This window comes from Vulpes lagopus, chromosome 15 (genome assembly GCF_018345385.1).
Source record: "Vulpes lagopus strain Blue_001 chromosome 15, ASM1834538v1, whole genome shotgun sequence".
NCBI classification, from domain to species: Eukaryota; Metazoa; Chordata; class Mammalia; order Carnivora; family Canidae; genus Vulpes; species Vulpes lagopus.
Window position 1 is genome coordinate 19,668,599 of NC_054838.1, and position 19,596 is coordinate 19,688,194.

The following is a 19,596-nucleotide window of genomic DNA, read 5'->3' on the forward strand; positions in this document are numbered from 1 at the left end:
CCATCCCCTAGAATCAGACTTCCAAGGCCATTTCCTAGGCCCCGAAGGATCACCCTATGCTCACCTATAGCTTCTGCTGAATGCATATTTCTCTCCATTCCCTTCGCATCGCAGGGACCTTGTTCACAACAGTGGGAACAGTGGCCTTGGGCCATGAGGGTCCAGGAGTGGTGGACGTAGTACTGGAAGCACGAGATCATGGGATGCCAGGCCGAGCAGCACGAGCCACAGTGCATGTGCAGCTGCAGGACCAGAATGACCACACCCCTAGCTTCACATTGCCACACTACCGTGTGGCTGTAACTGAAGATCTGCCCCCTGGTTCCACCCTGCTCACCTTGGAGGCCACAGATGCCGATGGAAGCCGCACTCATGCCACCGTGGACTATAGCATTGTCAGTGGTAACCGGGGCCGAGTCTTCCAGCTGGAACCCCGGCTGGCTGAGACTGGGGAAGGTGGTGGACTAGGCCCCCGGGCACTGGGCTGCCTGGTGCTACTTGAGTCTCTAGACTTTGAAAGCCTAACCCAGTATAATTTAACTGTGGCTGCAGCTGACCGGGGGCAGCCACCTCGCAGTTCAGCTGTGCCTGTCACCGTCACTGTGCTGGATGTCAATGACAACCCACCTGTCTTCACTCGAGCGTCATACCGCATGGCAGTTCCCGAGGACACACCTGTTGGAGCTGAGCTGCTGCATGTGGAGGCCTCTGATGCTGACCCGGGTCCTCATGGCCTTGTGCGTTTCACCCTTAGCTCAGGCGATCCTTCTGGGCTCTTTGAACTGGATGAGAACTCAGGTGCCTTGCGACTCGCCCGCGCCCTGGACTGTGAGACCCAGGCTCGACATCAGCTTGTAGTGCAGGCTGCTGACCCTGCTGGGGCACACTTTGCTCTGGCACCAGTGACCATCGAGGTCCAGGATGTGAATGACCATGGCCCAGTCTTCCCGCTGAGCTTGCTCAGCACCAGCCTGGCAGAGAACCAGCCTCCAGGCACTCTTGTGACCACTCTGCATGCGATTGATGGGGATGCAGGAGCTTTCGGGAGGCTCCGCTATACCCTGTTGGAGGCTGGGCCAGGGCCTGAGGGCCGAGAGGCATTTGCACTGAACAGCTCAACAGGGGAGTTGCGGGCACGAGTGGCCTTTGACTATGAGCACACAGGAAGCTTCCAGCTGCTGGTGGGTGCTGCTGATGCTGGGAATCTCTCAGCCTCAGTCACTGTGTCAGTGCTGGTGACAGGGGAGGATGAGTATGACCCAGTGTTCCTGGCTCCAGCTTTCCACTTCCAAGTGCCAGAAGGTGCCCGGCGTGGCTACAGCCTGGGTCATGTGCAGGCCACAGATGAGGATGGAGGTGCCGATGGCCTGGTGCTCTATTCCCTTGCCACCTCTTCCCCCTATTTTGGTATCAACCAGACTACAGGTGCCCTGTACCTTCGAGTGGACAGCCGGGCACCAGGCAGCGGAACAGGCACTTCTGGGAGTGGAGGCCGGACACGGCGTGAGGCACCACGGGAGCTGAGGCTGGAGGTGGTGGCACGGGGGCCTCTGCCTGGTTCCCGGAGTGCCACAGTGCCTGTGACCGTGGATATCACCCACACTGCACTGGGCCTGGCACCTGACCTCAACCTGCTATTGGTGGGGGCTGTGGCAGCCTCCCTGGGAGTTGTGGTTGTGCTTGCACTAGCAGCCCTGGTCCTAGGCCTGGTACGGGCCCGTAGCCGCAAGGCTGAGGCAGCACCTGGTCCAATGTCACAGGCAGCACCCCTGTCCAGTGGCTCTCTGCAGAAGCTAGGCCGAGAGCCACCCAGCCCACCACCCTCAGAGCACCTCTATCACCAGACTCTCCCTAGCTATGGTGGGCCAGGAGCTGGAGGACCCTACCCCCGTGGTGGCTCTTTGGACCCTTCACACTCAAGTGGCCGAGGCTCAGCAGAGGCTGCAGAGGATGACGAGATCCGCATGATCAATGAATTCCCAAGAGTGGCCAGTGTGGCTTCTTCCTTGGCTGCCCGTGGCCCCGACTCAGGCATCCAACAGGATGCAGATGGACTGAGTGACACATCCTGCGAGCCACCTGCCCCTGACACCTGGTATAAGGGCCGCAAGGCAGGGCTGCTGCTGCCAGGTGCAGGAGCCACTCTGTACCGAGAAGAGGGCCCACCAGCCACTGCCACAGCCTTCCTAGGGGGCTGTGGCCTGAGCCCTGCACCCACCGGGGACTATGGCTTCCCAGCAGATGGCAAGCCATGTGTGGCAGGTGCACTGACAGCCATTGTGGCTGGTGAGGAGGAGCTCCGTGGCAGCTATAACTGGGACTACCTGCTGAGCTGGTGCCCTCAGTTCCAGCCACTGGCCAGTGTCTTCACAGAGATTGCCCGGCTCAAGGATGAAGCTCGGCCATGTCCCCCAGCTCCCCGTATTGATCCACCACCCCTCATCACTGCTGTGGCCCACCCAGGAGCCAAGTCTGTGCCCCCTAAGCCAGCCAGCACAGCAGCAACCCGGGCCATCTTCCCACCAGCCTCTCACCGCTCCCCCATCAGCCACGAAGGCTCCCTATCCTCAGCTGCCATGTCCCCCAGCTTCTCCCCTTCACTGTCTCCTCTGGCTGCTCGCTCCCCCGTTGTCTCACCATTTGGGGTGGCCCAGGGCCCCTCAGCCTCAGCACTCAGCGCAGAGTCCGGCCTGGAGCCACCTGATGACACGGAGCTGCACATCTAGCTGTGGCCCAGGCTGGGCCCCGACCTGGGATGCGCACAGTGTCCCCAATGCAGGCCCCATCTGAGCCTGCCCTGGGCAGCCTCGGACCATGATTGACCACAGGGGAGGCCAGCTCCCCATCCTAAACTCCAGTGGGGGCAGGTCCCACATCTCACCCTGGTCCTGTCAGAGCACCAGTCAAATAGAGGTCCTTTGGGCACGGACCTGGGGTCAGGTCCAATGTGGGGAGAAATATGAAGGAGGCAGCAGCTCTGGGTTCTCCTCAGTGAGGGCTTCCTGCCTCGTGCCAGCACCCTGAGGTGGAGCTGAGACTTTATTTATTGAGGGGTAGGGGGGATGGGGGAGGCCCCTCCAACCTGTTTGGGCCCAGCTCCTTTGGGTTCCACTAACACCCCTGCCCCTGCACAGAACCAAGTGCCAATTCTCACTCTGGAGCCTTAATAAACTGCAGTTTGTATCTAGTGTCCGGCTGTATTCTGTGGGGGCCATTGGGATGGGGGACGATTGCAAGGCACCTGATGTATCGTGGACACCCTAGAGAGGCACAGAGGGGTGGTGGGCACGGGGCCTCTAGGGTGGGGATGGCCCTGGGAGCCTAGCCTGAGGCTGACCTCACATCTCTGCGGCGGGCCTTTCCCTCTCACAAGGTCCAGGAGGCAGACAGCGGCTTCCTTGTGGCTGGGATCTAGAGAGGGATTGGCTGCGTGGGGAAAGATGACCAGCTTCAGGCCTGAGGGTCTCCGTGTAGTAAGAGCTCACGGAAGGCCGCGCGGGGCTCCCTTCTGAGCATTGTGCCTGCTTTATTTCTGTCCGTGTTCACCGCAACCCTGGGAGGCAGAGCACTTTAAATAAACAGCTTCCGTATTCTAAAGGAAACCTAGGCTCTGAGAGGTTGGGCGGCTCTCCCGATACCTACAGGGACGATGAATCCCGTCCGTGGGTCTGTGTGCCTGGGAGCCCGTCCTCAAGCACTGCCCTTTACCCCGCGGTGAGAGCTGGCTGGACTCTGGCAGCAGGGGGGAGCCCTGGACTAATCCAGAGCTCTCGGCCAGAGGAAGGATCTGGGTGGCAGCACTTGAAGGCCCACCCACTTGAAGGAGGAGCCAGCATGGGCAGTAGTTTCCAGGCGGCGCGTGGTGTGGCGGTGGAACATAGGGTTCATGTGATCTGTCACATGACAGTGGATCTCCAGAAAGGCAAAATGAGACTCCGAACCTGGTGAGAAATGAGGGGGCTCCGGGAGGAGGGGATTATGTTTGTTGGAGGGTGGGGATACACTGGCAGTCCGGCTCCCGCTGAAACCCGCCTACTGCCTCTGCAGCCTCCTAGGGCTCCTTGCTCTCTGTGTCGCCAGCAAATGCAGTTACAGCCCGGAGCCAGACCAGCAGCGGACGTGAGTTGACTCAGCACAGACTGCCCCCTCCCCTGTGCCCTGTCCTGTGCCCACTGCCATGGCTCCAGCCTCCTTCACCCCATTACCAGCTCCTGGTACCCCCTCCGTAGTCTTATTCCCAGGTTCCCAGGCTCAGTCTCCAAGCATTCACCTCCTGTGAGTCATATCTGCCTCTGGGATCCTACCCCAGGTCTCAGCCCCTGATCCTGAACCTTCCATGACTGATACTTCCCATCCCCCCCACTAACAAAGGCCATGTTCCTGACCTCTGACCCTGCAGGCTGCCCCCAGGCTGGGTGTCCCTGGGCCGTGTAGATTCTGAGGAAGAGCTGAGTCTCACCTTTGCCCTGAGACAGCAGAACGTGGAAAGATTGTCCAAGCTGGTACAGGCTGTGTCGGATCCTGGCTCTCCTCATTATGGTGCCTATCGGGAGAGGGACTGGGGCTGGGATGCGGGATGCAGTGGAGGGACTCAGGGCTGGGCTGAGTGTGGGATGGTGCACATAATGTCAGGGTCATGCTCTTCGTGCCTGGGGAGGCGGTGATATAGGGAAGTTGAATAGCAGTGGTTAGTGGCTCTCGTTGAAGTTTCTGAATTTTAAAAAAAAAGTGAACTAGAAATAAACTGTCCAAAATTCACTCAAATTCTTTTCCCCAAAACTTTCCACCTGTGTTTATCAGGCTAGAAACCTGAGAGTTAGGAGCCCAGGCTGTGTGATCAAATCTGGATTCAAATTCTGACTCTACTCCTTATCAGCTACCAGACAAATGGAGAAGTGGTAGTGTCGAGTACAGACAGGTGCTCATCAGCTCAATTCCTTCGCCACCCTCAGTCCAACCCACGCCCATGTCCTCCTCCAGTCAGACTCTAGGGCTGTCATTTCCAGTTCTGAAGCTCTGAAAGAGCCTTTGGAGTCATCCACCCTTTACCATTGCTTGTTACCGCCAACTCATTTGTTTATTCTTGCATCCAGACTGCTGCCCAGGCCCCTCAGGGGTCCGTAGTCTCATCCGCTCCACCTCACTCCCCACCCTGCTCCCTACTCTACTCCAAAACAGTGTTCTGCTCCAGTGGTCATGCTGGATAGTGTCCCTCCCTGGCACGAAACCCTTCATGGTTGAGGGGGGACAGTCTCAGATTCACCCCGGAGCTGTGTGCATGGCACTGTGCAGGAAAGTAGTGACTCACTGTCATGTTTAGCTTAAAATCAACAAGTATGAAAACTGGAACTGAGTTAGATGTCATCTTATAATTGGTTCTGAAAGTTTTGAAAACTTTTACTGGAAATAAACTTAATATGGAAAATTTTAATTTCTTAACTTCATGTGTTGTTTATGATCCTGAAAATACACGCTTTAATGCAGCATTTGCAATGTTCTGGCCTTTAAGGTAAATCGGTATTTCTGGCCATGCCATTCCAAGTCTCCTCAGCCTTTTCTTTCCCTGGCCCCCAAATGTAGCTTGCACCTCTGCATAGCCTGCCTTTTTGCTAGAAAGTTCCCACCTATCCCTTGAGACCCTGTTCCAGGTTCTCTGGGAAGTCCCAATGTCTCCTGGTTGAGGTCCAAAATGGGCAACCTGGAAAAGCAAGATCCTCTACTGAATCCCTGCAGGAAAATACCTGACCCTAGAGGATGTGGCTGAACTGGTCCGGCCATCACCACTGACCTTCCGCACAGTCCAAAAATGGCTCTCAGCAGCTGGAGCCCGGAACTGCCACTCGGTGACCACACAAGACTTTCTGACTTGCTGGCTGAGTGTCCGGTGAGAGGGAATGATTGCCCCATGGAGGGTACCAATCATCCCATCAGGGAGACAAGTCGCTCCAATGGGAGATGGCTGAGAGCTGGCGGGAGCTTGTGGGTGAGAGCTAACACACGGGGAGACGAGGATGAGCAGTGATGCTCAGGTGGTCTCAGCTCTGGTCTGTACTGCTCTCTGACCTCTGTTCTCTGATCTCTGACCTCCAGACAGGCAGAACTGCTCCTCTCTGGGGCTGAGTTTCATCGCTATGTGCGGGGACCTGCAGAGATCCATGTTATAAGGTCCCTACGTCCATATCAGCTCCCGAAGGCCTTGGCCCCTCATGTGGACTTTGGTAACACCCAATGGGGTTGGTGGGGGTTGAAGCAGACAGAGTCAGGGGCTGGAAAAATTTAGGTGCCATGGGGGGCTTTGGGTGGGATCAATGGTAAAGTGGGAATTGGAGTCTAAAAGATCTCCTCCTCAAGCCTGACCTCTCCCCACAGTGGGCGGGCTGCACCGCTTCCCCCCCACATCATCCCTGAGGCAACGCCCTGAGCCACAGGTGTCAGGGACTGTTGGCCTGCACCTGGGGGTGACCCCATCTGTGATCCGTCAGCGATACAACTTGACAGCACAAGACGTGGGCTCTGGCACAACCAACAACAGCCAAGCCTGTGCCCAGGTGAGCCAGGCAGAGAACTCCAGGGTCCTAACACCCTACATGTCTCCCCAGGTTGGGCTTGCTCTCTGACTCCTCCCCTGGGTTCTCACCCTCTAACTGGAACAGCACCCCCTGCCCTGACTTTGGGGCTGCATCCTCTGACCCATGATATCTGCTCTGATTCCTTTTGTAGTTCCTGGAGCAGTATTTCCATGCATCAGACCTGGCTGAATTCATGCGCCTCTTTGGTGGGAACTTTGCACACCAGGAATCGGTAGCCCGTGTAGTTGGACAGCAGGGCCGGGGCCGGGCTGGGATCGAGGCCAGTCTAGATGTGGAGTACCTGATGAGTGCCGGTGCCAACATCTCCACCTGGGTCTACAGTAGCCCTGGTACTGCCAAGGGGACTGACTGGTGGGTGGGGAAAGGGGTGGTGGTGAGTGGTGATTACTGCTCCCGCAAGGGAATCCCATGAGCTAGACAGAGATCCTGACAACGTCCTTGTGTTCCTCCCCTTCCCCTAAATCCAGGCCGGCATGAGTCACAGGAGCCCTTCCTGCAGTGGCTCCTGCTGCTCAGTAATGAGTCAGCCCTGCCACATGTGCACACTGTGAGCTATGGAGATGACGAGGACTCCCTCAGCAGCGCCTACATCCAGCGGGTCAACACTGAGTTCATGAAGGCAGCCGCTCGGGGTCTGACCCTGCTCTTTGCCTCAGGTGACCTCCTACTCTAAACTTAGACCCTTCTGGAATCCAGGCATTTTGACCCCACAGAGACCCTTGTGATCTCTGACTTATAATCTGAACTCACCAGGGACCCGGATCTGACCTCTAAACTCTGACCTCTTGCAGCAATGACTGTTTAATTTCTTCTCTGACATCCGAACCCACATATCAAGCTCTGACCCATTAATCTGAATGCTAAACTTGGTCTTTCTCCCAGGTGACAGTGGGGCTGGGTGTTGGTCTGTCTCTAGAAGACACCAGTTCCGTCCCAGCTTCCCTGCCTCCAGGTAAGCACTCCAGCCCACCTCTTACCTGTGACCGCCAATCTTTCATCTATGACCTCATGATCTGGAACCTTTGCCTTGACCTCACCAGGTGCTCCTGTAGCTTAAGACCTCAGTTTAACTGGCTCTGGCTGCTGCATTCCCCTCTTCTTCCTATAGATCTAGGTCCCATGGCCTCTAAGTAGAACAAAGTTCCCAGTATTCCTCTTCCTTAGTTCCCAGGCATTAGAGTAGAAGATTTGGTGAATGTTCTATAGAGAAAAGTATGCACTGTCACCTCAGGCCCACGCCTTGAGGGCTTCGTCTTCCCCATGTACCTGCTTCCCCACAGAGTCCAGCCCCTTTAGCAAGACCTAGCCCATACTCCCCCATCTCCACATATTTTGGAGGTCCCCTTGGGACCACCACAATCTGAATGCTGTTTTCTGCTCTCAGCCCCTATGTCACCACGGTGGGAGGCACATCCTTCCAGAATCCATTTCGAGTCACAACTGAGATTGTTGACTACATCAGTGGTGGCGGCTTCAGCAATGTGTTCCCACAGCCTTCATACCAGGTATGTATGTGTATTTATGGGGATAGATGGTAGGAGGGATCCTCAGTTAAGCAGACCATACTCACTCAACAACACCTTTCAGGAGGAAGCTGTGGCCCAGTTCCTGAGCTCCAGTCCCCACCTACCACCATCTAGTTATTTCAATGCCAGTGGCCGTGCCTATCCAGACGTGGCTGCACTCTCCGATGGCTACTGGGTGGTCAGTAACAGCGTGCCCATTCCATGGGTGTCTGGCACCTCGGTAAGAATCAGCCTGGCTCCAAACCCCCTCTCAGGAACTATCCTCATCCTCTACTAAGACCTTGCACCCAGAACCCCTGCCTCCTCCAAGACCTCTGATCCTTTTAAACATTCGTCCCCATTCCCAAGGGGCAGCCCGAGTGGCTCAGCGGTTTAGCACCACCTTTGGCCCAGGTTGTGATCCTAGAGGCCTGGGATCGAATCCCACGTCGGGCTCCCTGCATGAAGCCTGCTTCTCCCTCTGTCTGTGTCTCTGCCTCTCTCTCTCTCTCACTCTGCGTCTCTCATGAATAAATAAATAAAATCTTAAAAAAAATCCATCCCCCAAATCCAATCACTTTGAACCCCTAACCTCTACTTATACTCTTACTCTTGCAGGCTTCTACTCCAGTGTTTGGTGGGATCCTATCCCTGATAAATGAACATAGACTCCTCAGTGGCCTCCCTCCTCTTGGCTTTCTCAACCCAAGGCTCTACCAGCAGCGTGGGGCAGGACTCTTTGATGTGAGTATGGAAGGGAAAGGAAGGTGTGGACATTTTCATGAGTATGGGGAGTGCAAAGATGAACTTGAGGGGAGTTCTGATGGGGTCCTGAAATATGAATACAGGGGGCTTAGTCTGTAAGTACCAGTACAGACAGGCAGCCCCAGATCTGATGCCCACCTTCTCCCTAGGTAACCCGTGGCTGCCATGAATCCTGTCTGAATGAAGAGGTGCAGGGTCAGGGGTTCTGCTCTGGCCCTGGCTGGGATCCTGTGACAGGCTGGGGAACACCCAACTTCCCAGCTCTGCTGAAGGCACTAATCAAACCTTGACCCTTTCCTGCCTGGAGAGTGAACTGATCCTCTGCCCCATAGCTGGTGGCTTGGTCTCTGATTCTGCACTGTTGGAAGGCCTGTTGAACCCTCAACCATAGACTGCTACAGACAGCTTATTTCCCTAACCCTGAAATGCTGTGAGCTTGACGTGACTCCTAACCCTACCCTGCTCCATCATGCTCAGGTCTTCCTACTCCGGCCTCATGTTCCTCTACAGATGCTATAACCAGTACTGATTGGGAGCCTCCCCTCCCCCATTTCTCCTTTCTCTCTTCAACCAGGCTTTTTCAAATAGTTGTCTATGCTGTCTGTGTACACTATTTCACTTGATGTTCTCTTCTCGGTTTATTGCAGTGAGACCTCTGCTCTCACATTTTCACTCTTTCCTCCCCTGACAATGACAAACATTGGCCGTCCTGCTGCATCATCCAGTGCACACTTGCTAATCTTTGCTTTATGGTCTCTCTGTCCCAGCTATCCATTTCCTCTCCTTCTTTAGCCTTCAGGGCTTAACCTCTTTTCTGACCATTCCCACTTCCTCCTTCATTCCCCCCTTCCTCTTTTCTTCCTCATTGAATGTTTGTACCATTACCTCATCTTTAGTCTTTCGCTCTTCTCAGTCTACCCAATATTCCCTGGAACATTCAGTCACCCGTATCTACAGCCATCACCATCTCACTAAATCAGACTTTCTATCTGACAATGATTGATACCTCAAGTGCAAGATGTGTGATACTCAATACTTCATCTCCCTCCTTCCCAATTCCAGACCATTTTCTTGTGTTCCGTCTTGGCAAATGATACTGTGCTTTTTCCGAACAAGCCAGAAGCCTAGGTGTTAGCCTAGACTCACTTTCCTTCACCTCCCCCTCCCCATTACCACTGTCAATTAATAAGTCCTACCGACTTCCCCTTTTAAATACATCTTTATCAGTCCATAAGTCCTGCCAATTGTATTTCCTAAATATATCTAGCCCTCATTTACTTCTTTCCATCTCTACTGCTACTACATTACCTTAGGACTGTATCTTCTCTCCTCTGAATTGTAGGAGGCCCTTGCCAAAGGTGTCCTTACTTCCTGCCCATCCACAAAATCGTTTTTTCAGAGTAAAATGCAAATCCCATCAGGTCATTTACTTAAGACCCTTCAAAGGTTACTGATGCAATTCTGGCTTTTTGCTATGACTCACAAACCTGATTCTTTCTTTGCCATTTGTTCCTGAGTACCAAATTGTTTATCTTCTCTTGTTCTCCCTCCCTGCTCTGCACACACTTTCACTTTTCCTCAAGGTAGTCTATGCCCTTAACATGTCCCTCGACTCCCTTTACCTGGTTCACTTCCAGTTCTCTTTAAAAACTCAGGAGTCATATCCTCCAGTGAACCTTTTGACTCCGTGAAGGTAGCTCATTTTTGTGTAGCAGAAAAATCCTGGGTTTTTAAAAACAGACCTATTTGATACTTGGTTCTGACGTAGACTAGGACAGAGCCTTGGACAGGTACATCTTCCCGAGTCTTCTCCCTCCTCTGTTAAGGGGGGATATCAATACCTGCGTCTCACAATAATCAGGGAGTAACTAAGTGGAATAAAGTTGATAGAGTGCCTGACACAAAGAAGTAGGCGGCAGATGTTGTCCCCTGCCTCCTGTGCGCTGCATCCTGGGTCTACCTCTAGTACTGTAACTCCAACGTAGTACCGAAATGCCAGCTAACCTGTTTGCCTCCCCGAGACTGTCAGTGCCGAGAGGACTGGAGTCTCGTCCTGCTTAACTTTGTACTCCCAGGCCCTCGCTCAGGATGGGCAAATAGGAATTAAATAAATGTGTGTTGCGTTGAACACCCCCCACACACTCGCTGTGATTTTGCATATGTTGTTTATTCAGGCTGAAATACCTCCTTCCCCAACTATGGCGACACTGCACATTCCTACTGTCCTCCATTCCCGGGGCAGTTGCGGGGGGTGGGGGGGGGGGCACTTACAACCCTTAAAAGGCTGAGTAAGGGAACTGGAAAGGATACACACTGGCAGGCAACCCGTGGCCGAGGGGGGTGTCCCTAAGCAAGGTCTTTAAGTGCCAGGTTGCAGGAGGGGCAAGAGGGGCCCCGGACCCGCAGAAGAGCGTCCTAGACGTCGACGGTTCCCAGCCCCGCGGCAGGGCCTAGGACTACGCCGAGGGGGGGGAGGCAGGGGCAGGGGGGGCAGGGGGGTAGGGGGGGTAGGGCGGAGGGAGCCTGGCGGCGGCGGCATCTCACTGGCTAGCGGACAACCAGGAGGCGGGAGTCCCGACACAGACGACAAACATGGCGTGGGCGGGGCGAAGCGCGGGGCGTGTGACGTCACCCTGGTGTGTGCGTAACGTGAGCGGAAGCGGAAGCGGCTCTGTTCGCCGCCTCTCCCACCGGCCCGATGAGCTGCAGCGGCTCCGGCGCGGACCCCGAGGCGGCGCCGGGTTCCGCCGCCTCGGCCCCGGGCCCGGCGCCCACGGTCTCGGCCCCCGCAGCGCTGCCCGCCGGCACCGCTGCGGAGAACAAGGCCAGCCCCGCGGGGACAGCGGGGGGACCCGGGGCTGGAGCTGCGGCAGGGGGCACGGGACCCGTGGCGGCGCGGGCCGGGGAGCCGGCCGAGCGGCGCGGGGCGGGTGAGGGCCGGGCCGGGTGAGGGCGAGGCAGCGCCTGGGGCTGGGCCCAGCGGCGGGTGAGGGCAGGGGGTTTGAGGCCGACCTAAGCGGGGCTGCGCATCTTCCACCTCCATGTCTATTTGCTGCTTCTCCTCCAGCTCCCGTGTCGGCGGGCGGCGCGGCGCCCCCGGAGGGGGCCATGTCTAACGGGGTTTACGTGCTGCCGAGCGCCGCCAACGGAGACGTGAAGCCGGTGGTGTCCAGCACGCCTCTGGTGGACTTCCTGATGCAGCTGGAGGACTATACGCCTACGGTGGGCTTCCTGCCTGAACAGGCTATTGGGGCGCTGTCAGGCCAACCTTCCGCCACATCACCTGGATTTCCAGCTTTCTTTCGTACTTGCTCCCCTACTAGCTCTTTGATTTATCCCCTCTGCCCACCCAAACCGCGGGCTTCCTGAAAGCCGGGCCTGTCCTCCATTTCCCTCATCCTCTCAGCCCAGCAGTGCACAGGGCAAACACTGACAGTCCTCTCGTTGATCTCTCAGATCCCAGATGCAGTGACTGGTTACTACCTGAACCGTGCTGGCTTTGAGGCCTCGGACCCACGCATGTGAGTACAGCTTGGGTAGGTTAGAGCCTTGGGTGCTTGTGTGGAGTTTCTTGTCTCCTCTCCTTCTCACCCCAGTTTTTTCTCTCTAGAATTCGGCTCATCTCCCTAGCTGCCCAGAAATTCATCTCAGATATTGCCAACGATGCCCTACAGCACTGCAAAATGAAGGGCACAGCTTCTGGCAGCTCCCGAAGCAAGAGCAAGGTGTGAGGGGAGGCTCATTGAATCAGTAATTATCTCCCACAGCATCGGAGGCTAATTTGTCCTGAAACCCCTTTGGGGAAACTAAGCCCTAGGGGAGGTGAAAGACCTACTCAGGGTCACCCACCTGGGATTGAAATCCGGAATTCCCCTGCTCAGCTGGTGCTCTTCCCTCTTCCCTCAGGACCGCAAGTACACTCTAACCATGGAGGACTTGACCCCTGCCCTCAGCGAATATGGCATCAATGTGAAGAAGCCGCACTACTTCACCTGAGCCACCCAACCTAAATGTACTTGTCTGTCCCCCTGTCCCCACACCAGCCTGTTTTCATAATAAACTTTATTGTGACAGGCAGGGCTGGTCCCTCCCATGCTGGGAGATACCGTGTGGCAAGTGACAAAGCTCTGAGCCTAGCCCCTTTGGGGGCTGCAGTGGTAGGGATGGGGGCAGGGGATGGGCCCCATGGCTGGGGTAGTACCATGACTGGAGGCAGGGGAGGCAACCAGAGGCCTGCTGCTTTGGGGAGACACACTCCCCTAACCGTGTCCTGACACCTCTGGAGTTTAGGCAAGGGCTTTCCAGCTCTACTTGTCCTGCATCTTCTCCAGGATAGGCACAATCATGTCAAACTTGGGCCGCTTAGCAGGGTCTTCATTCATGCAGATCTTCATGAGCTTACACACATGGGGGGATATGCCTGGTGGGATGGTAGGCCGAAGGCCTTCCAGTGCCACCTGCAGATACAGGAAAAAACAAAATGGGTCTCAGAACTTCTAATATCCTGTGGGGAGAGGCCTCTAGTCCTCAGGAAAGGATTACTGTATATTTGAACAAATATGGGAAGAGCCCAGCCCTGCTATAGTTGTTGTCACCACCACTACCATTCCTTCAACATAAGTGCATACAGTTGTTCTCTCACCTTCATTCCAATCTCCATGTTGGAGAGGTCAGCAAAGGGTACCTCCCTCGTCACCAGTTCCCACAGAAGCACTGCAAAACTCCACATATCTGCTGAGCGTCTGTTTGTATCTTCAGGCTTCTTCTGCAGAGCTGGAGGAACAGAACTTAACTGTTCCAGCTGCCTGTCCTGTCTCTGCCCCCTTCCATTGCTACTGAGCTGGCCCTTCTCTACCTCCCAACATGAGGCCCTCACTCACCTTCAGGGGCCACCCAGGCAGGTGCATACATGCGCCCAGGGCATTGGAAGGAGAACTTGACGTCGGCCATGCTGATTCGGGCAGTCATGTCCTCATCTATCTGAGGAAGAGAAGATAGATATGTGCAAGGAGGTAAGTCCTATTCTAGATGGAAAGGGCTCTGGGGGCCTGGGCCAGGAGTGAAGTGTGACCTCACCATTACACTACGGCTATTGAGTGCATGTCGTGGGATGAGGGGCTCTAATGTGTGCAGGAAGGCCATCCCCCTTGCCATGTCCAGTGCAAACTTCACAGCTTGGCTCTGGTCCACAACGAAATCTAAGGAGGCAAGAGTCAAATAGTTTGGAGAGGCTCACACACCCTGCCCCGTCCCATGAGATTTGGTATCCTCTACTCACTGGTGCCTTCATGTAATACGTTGTACAGGGATCCATATGGCATCCAGTGTGTGATGAGGGTGGGGTGAGGAGCAGGTGGAGACTGACAGGCACCTAGCACTGGGAGCACATTCGGATGCGAGAAAATTCTGGAAGAGGGAGAGTATCCCTAGCTGAGATCAGCATAAAAGATCTCCCTCTGGGAGCTAGTCAGGGTTCCTTGGAACTAGCACCTTCCCATTTAGGCCCTTTCCCCACCTGAGACGGGGACACTCCTCATTGAAGTCCCTGCTTTTCCTTGTACTCCAGTCTCGAACCTTTAGCACCTTCACGACGATGTCATTGCCCTGCCAACGGCCCTTCCATAGCTGAGAGACAGGTAAGGGTTAGGAAGCTTTAATTAAAGCCACTGCTTTCGTGTCCAATAACTGGAGGAGAAACTTAAAACAGGTGCAAGAGCCAGTAATTTGTAGGGGACTGGGGAGGGAGGGGCAAGAAAGGCAGGGTCACCTCTCCAGAGTGATTCTCGTTGAGCTTCGCCAGAAAGTTGAGCTGTTTGAAGTCAATGCCGGAGTGTTTGTTCAGAGTCCCATTTCCTGAGAGTGTGGGCAGGTCAGGTACCCAAGCTTCACCATACCTAACCCAGCCCCAGCAGCCCAGGGTTATTCCCTCGAGCACCCCTCCCCCTTACAGCTGACTCACGGGGCCGAGTACGGGTGGTTCCCTTCCAGAATGTGTCCTTGTATGGAATACGGTTCAGGTTCTGGCCCATCTTCTCTGCCCGCTCTGGGGAAGAAAAACAGCTTTGGACCTAGCTGTAGTATGGAGTGAGAAGATAGGCAGGGACAAGACGAGAGAATACAAACAGGTTGGGGGACAGACCTCGGAGGAGCTCTCTCAGGGGAGCCTTGGCTTTGTCCACAGGCATCTCTCCATACTTGTTACAAATGCTGACAAGGGCCCCATTAGCCACCAGGTCCTGGAATGAAACAATGGCTGTGTTGAAGGGCTTTGCTGCCTCCCTGACCATCCCAACCGTGAATACAGATGCAGCACCAGCTTGAGGGTCATCCATTCGGCAGCACTTCCAGGATAGGTTAACGGTTCTAGAATCTCCCCTTCAGGCTTATTAGACTTGGCTTCCCATCCATCCCAGGGCTCAGGGCCTGAGCACTCACCTCTGCAACCTGATCTTGGCCCCAAAAACACGCATAGTGCAGGGGCACATTTCCATGCTCGTTCACTGCGTTGATGTCAGCTTTATACTGCAGCAGCTGGTCCCCATGGACAAGTAGAAGAGGCAGAAGACAGTCAAATGAGAGACGGGAATTGAGGCATGCGAGGAGGGAGAAGAGTACTCGTGTTACAGTGCTTATGACTGATTTCCAGATGCGTGTAATGTAGGTGAGAGGGAGCATTCATGCATACCTTCTGCACAATATCACGGTGTCCGTGACTGGCTGCCAGGTGCAGGGGGGTGTCATCCCCACGGTTCATCACATTGATTCGTGCCCCCCGCATTATCAGCATCTCAACCACAGCAGAACGGCCCTCTCGGCAGGCCCAGTGCAAGGGGGAGAAGCCATGATCATCCCTTAGGAAGGAACAATGATCATTGATTGGGAGAGGGAATGGGGGCGAAGGCTTTGCTATGGAAAAAAACTGATAGTCATTCTGAACAAGCTCCCAGGGAACCTTTACCTCTTCAGGATTCTGATTTCTCATTCATGCCAGCAACTCCCAAAGCCATCCAATTAAGATTTTCCCCTGAGCCTCAAACCTAACCAACCACCACCTGCAATCTCAACAAATCCATGATTGACTGTCTTCATCACCATCTCCCACCAGCCTTTCTTTCCTAGCATGCCCTATCTCATTAAATGGTAACATTTTTCATCTGGTTTCCTCTGCATTCGTTTGCAACATCTGCTGGTCCTTTCTGTATTCACTGCATTTCACAGCCTCCTAGTATGCTAACTTGTGGCCCTAGATTGTAAAAATCTTAATGGGCTGTCATGTCTGCTAGACTGAGTTTTTTGAAGAGAATGGATTGACAGCAGGTGTTTAGTGCACGCTGATACAAGGGTGGAGTGTCTTGGAGAAGGTAGGTCACAACTCACGGGAGAGGGAGCAAGCTTACTCATCGGATCTGGTACCGAAACCTAAGATCTAAAAATGCACTGGAATTAGAATAACGTTTTGGAAGGGTTTATAATGAAAAAAGACAAATGCTTTTAATAAGTCATTAGTAATGAGGCAGATACAAACCAGGATTTGTTTTGGTAAAACAGGATTCCTCTACTCAAGCAATCCTGGTTCCAGAAAATAGAGGAAAATGAGAATGGCTTCTTTGGAAAGAAAAGTATCTGACTCCCCCCCCCCCCCCCCAGGACATGTATTTTCTAAAGTAAAAGAACTGTACAAGAAAAAAGAAAAGAGAAAAACACTTGGTGGGATCAGGGCCTGACAGCCTGGGGCCATAAAAGGAAATTCCCTCTGGCCTGGTGTGTGTGAAGATGTAAGGGGCGGGGCAGGGGGTGGTCCCTGGTCTGAGATGGCTGCCTCCGGATGCCTTAGTGCTGCGGTCACTTCCCTTGTGGGGGCTCAAGGCATGGCCTAAAGCAGATTAGGGGTCTGGCCACTTGCAGGCCACCCAGATGTCCCCCTCTCCCAGGGGATGAGAGTGGGGGGGCGTGGCCTTTAATGACTTTCCTCCACAGCTGCCCTCATCTGTTCACTTTAGAGATAGTCAAAAACTTTGCCAGAGGTGGATTATCCCCACCTCCCCCTCTCTGAAGCAACTATCCTCCCCTACTCAATCAGTGAGTTTTGCCTCCCAGCTCTAATTTGTGCCCTGGTTTATCAGCCTGAAGTTTGTGTGGCAGGACAGGCCAGAGCCTGAGGGCAAAAGTATGAGCACAAGGTTTCTGCTGTTTGGCTGCCTGTCACCTCAGGGCCACAGACTATAATCCTGAAAGCCCTGCAGGGAGTTCACCACACTTAATATCCTGCATATAGGGTGCTTGGGCCCCCGAAGCCTATCCCCGCAAACCACCAAAGCCTTCCAGTTTCAGTAATGCCACCCATTCACCCTTTGGCACCAGGGTTTTATACAATGCAAGTCCCCCTGGACAACTTCACCGAAAACCTTTATGACCCTACCAACAAAATAGTAAGAGTGCTCAGTCTTCATCTAGGCACTCTTTGAAGAATTATGGAAATTATGTAAGAATATGAAAAATGGAAAAGTGACCAAGAATTAATGAGGAATAGCATAGAGCCTACTGAGAACCTATGAAAGCTGGATGAAGATGACAGGTGATCCTTACTCCTCAAACCTAAAAACTGAGTAAAATTTTAAAATAAAAAACCCTGAAAACCCACCATCCTGAATCATCAACATCACTACTGCTTTTCCTAAAGCCTCCTTGTCTCAGCCAACCTTGAAGAACTTGTCTACGTTCACTCTCTTATTTCCTCACCTCCCATTCAACTTGCCACCAGGCTGCTTGCTGCCTTGAGGGCTGGCAGTATGTCTGGGCCTCTAGCACGGGAGGTGTTTAACCAGCACTTTAAAGAAGGAACCCAGTGTTATTTGATTTCTTCATCCATTTTCCTCTAAGGCAGCCTTCGCAAATATCATCAAATACTCATTATTAATTGTAAATTCAACAGTTACTTTGAAGTGCTCAAGTTTTTTGACTTCTCAACAGCCTAAATAAACTACTGTTGGCCACTCCCCCTTCATTGAAACACACTTCTCTGAGCTTTACTAACATTTTCCTGTTTCTTCTGCAACCTCCAATGGCACCTTTTTAGCCTTGCAGAGTTCTCATTCCCTCTCCTTCACACCCATGTCTTCAGGTATCATCTATATGCTAACATCTCCCAAATCTGTGTCTCCAAGTCCGATTTCTCCTGAACTGCAAATCTGCATAACCAACAACCTACTCAACATTTCCACTCTGCTGTACAGTTACTTTACCATGTCACAGCAGCACTCATCATCCTTCAGCCTTGTCCAACTCAGTAAAAGCAACCATCTACCCAAGTGGCTGGGCCAGAACCCTGGTCATCATCTTTGACCTTCCTCACTCCCCACACCAAGTCTTATCAATTCTTTACACTAAAGATTTTAGGAACCCAAGCACTTGTTTTTCATCTGCCCCCATTCTAGTCTAAGGCATCACCGCTCCTGGGACAGACTTAGCAATTGCCTCTCCACATGGCCACCTGCTCTTTAAAAAGTATCCAAGAGGACACTTAAGTGGACAATCTCATCATATCACAGAGGGGCTTTAAACCCTTGCTCTTAACGTTAATGACCTTATCATAGTGTAAATCTCCTTGCATGATCTGACTGACCCTTGCAGCCGACCCCTCCAGTCTTATCTTCAGTGGTTTACCACTTGTACCCAAAGCTTCAATCCATAGAAGCTCACAGAAGTCTTCTATCCTCCGGGCATATGGACCGGTGGACAATTTCCAGATTCTCTGCTCACTGTCTTGCCTCCTATATTTTGCCGATGCAGTTCACTGAGGTTGGAAAGCTCTCTGCACCCTGCGCCTGAAAAACTCTTGTTGAGCAGTCAAAATTCAGCAGAAACACAGCTTCCTCTGTGGAAACCCTCTGCCCCCCACAGGCTGTGCTTTGCACTGGTCGCACAGGGTAGGAAAGCCAGCCGCCCCCAGCCGACGTGAGCACCCCACACTGCGGAGAGGAGCTTGTCTCTGCCCTGCTTCTCACCCACCAGCCACGTCAGCTCACCCCTGGTTGAGGTCGTTCTCCGTGTTGTCCAGCCACAGGCGAACGGCCACCGCGTTGCCCTCCCGGCACTGGGTGAAAATGTCGTCCATAGCAGCGTCCCGGCGCTGAGCGCCCTAGACTGGGGAAGCCTGGGGACTGGGGAGAGTCAGGGCAGGGGGGTGAACCCCGAGCTTTGTCCCCTACCGGAGAGAAGTGTTCGTGTAGGGGCTGGGGTCTCCCGCTGCCTCCCCGGCTCCTGGAGACCTGGGAAGCAGTTCAGGGAGGCGGGATGGTCCCTGGCTGTGTCCCCTGGGCGCCAGAGAAAGGCGCGTCCGCGCGAGGCAGGGGGTGGTTCCGAGGTACAGTCCCCTGACGGAGGGGTGTCGGCGAACGGGCTCTGGGACCCTCCCGCGAACTGAGCTGGGGGGAGGGGAGTTCGGGCGCCCGGTACCCTGGGAGAGGCGGTGGGGGTCCTTCCCGGGGGGGCCCTCGTGCCCTGCTCGGTATTCGGGCCGCGCGGAGGCCGGCCAGCTGGCCGGGGTCGGGCCTCGGGGAGGGGTACGGGCGCTCCGCACTCACCGGGACTCGGGCTGGAGGAGCCTTCCTCGGGGAACTCCCGTCTGGCCGCGCCCGCCGCGCAGCCCCGCCCCTGGCCCTCTCCGGCCAGCGCGGGCCCATTCCTCCCGCCTCCCGCCTCCCGCCTCCCGCCTCCCTTGCCCTTCTAGCCAGCAG

The 19,596-nt window shown here is 54.4% G+C and overlaps 4 protein-coding genes across 6 annotated transcripts in view; 3 read left to right on the forward strand and 1 right to left on the reverse strand.

Annotated features, from left to right (window-relative positions):
- Positions 1–3,188, forward strand: part of DCHS1 (dachsous cadherin-related 1) — a 35,521-nt gene extending 32,333 nt beyond the window's left edge. For both annotated transcript variants that reach the window (XM_041729771.1, XM_041729770.1), the window contains one exon: positions 115–3,188. In XM_041729771.1, the coding sequence (XP_041585705.1) occupies positions 115–2,726 (2,612 nt within the window). In that variant the 3' untranslated portion in view covers positions 2,727–3,188. The remainder of the gene's footprint in view (positions 1–114) is intronic.
- Positions 3,189–3,806: 618 nt separating this feature from the next.
- TPP1 (tripeptidyl peptidase 1) lies at positions 3,807–10,999 on the forward strand. Its single transcript, XM_041729675.1, has 13 exons — positions 3,807–3,944; positions 4,048–4,119; positions 4,400–4,539; positions 5,734–5,884; positions 6,091–6,218; positions 6,370–6,548; positions 6,721–6,919; positions 7,058–7,246; positions 7,473–7,542; positions 7,975–8,095; positions 8,178–8,336; positions 8,714–8,839; positions 9,010–10,999. Exons 1-13 carry the CDS (start codon positions 3,835–3,837, stop codon positions 9,148–9,150), a joined length of 1,785 nt encoding a protein of 594 aa, XP_041585609.1. The 5' UTR covers positions 3,807–3,834; the 3' UTR covers positions 9,151–10,999.
- Positions 11,000–11,515: 516 nt separating this feature from the next.
- Positions 11,516–12,937, forward strand: TAF10 (TATA-box binding protein associated factor 10). Its single transcript, XM_041729679.1, has 5 exons — positions 11,516–11,790; positions 11,928–12,082; positions 12,317–12,381; positions 12,471–12,585; positions 12,767–12,937. The coding sequence occupies exons 1-5, from the start codon at positions 11,559–11,561 to the stop codon at positions 12,854–12,856; spliced, it is 657 nt and encodes a 218-aa protein (XP_041585613.1). The 5' UTR covers positions 11,516–11,558; the 3' UTR covers positions 12,857–12,937.
- On the reverse strand, positions 12,908–19,573 carry ILK (integrin linked kinase). 2 transcript variants are annotated; one of them, XM_041729677.1, is made up of 13 exons: positions 19,444–19,573; positions 18,886–19,020; positions 15,546–15,711; positions 15,296–15,391; positions 15,000–15,096; positions 14,820–14,903; positions 14,628–14,713; positions 14,376–14,485; positions 14,139–14,266; positions 13,937–14,058; positions 13,741–13,840; positions 13,503–13,633; positions 12,908–13,317 (listed from the first exon to the last, which is right to left on the reverse strand). In XM_041729677.1, the coding sequence occupies exons 2-13, from the start codon at positions 18,972–18,974 to the stop codon at positions 13,168–13,170; spliced, it is 1,359 nt and encodes a 452-aa protein (XP_041585611.1). In that variant the 5' UTR covers positions 18,975–19,020; positions 19,444–19,573; the 3' UTR covers positions 12,908–13,167. The 2 variants fall into 2 exon arrangements, with proteins under 2 accessions (XP_041585611.1, XP_041585612.1); XM_041729678.1 differs by lacking the exon at positions 19,444–19,573 and adding an exon at positions 19,316–19,439.
- Between the last annotated feature and the right edge of the window lie 23 nt (positions 19,574–19,596).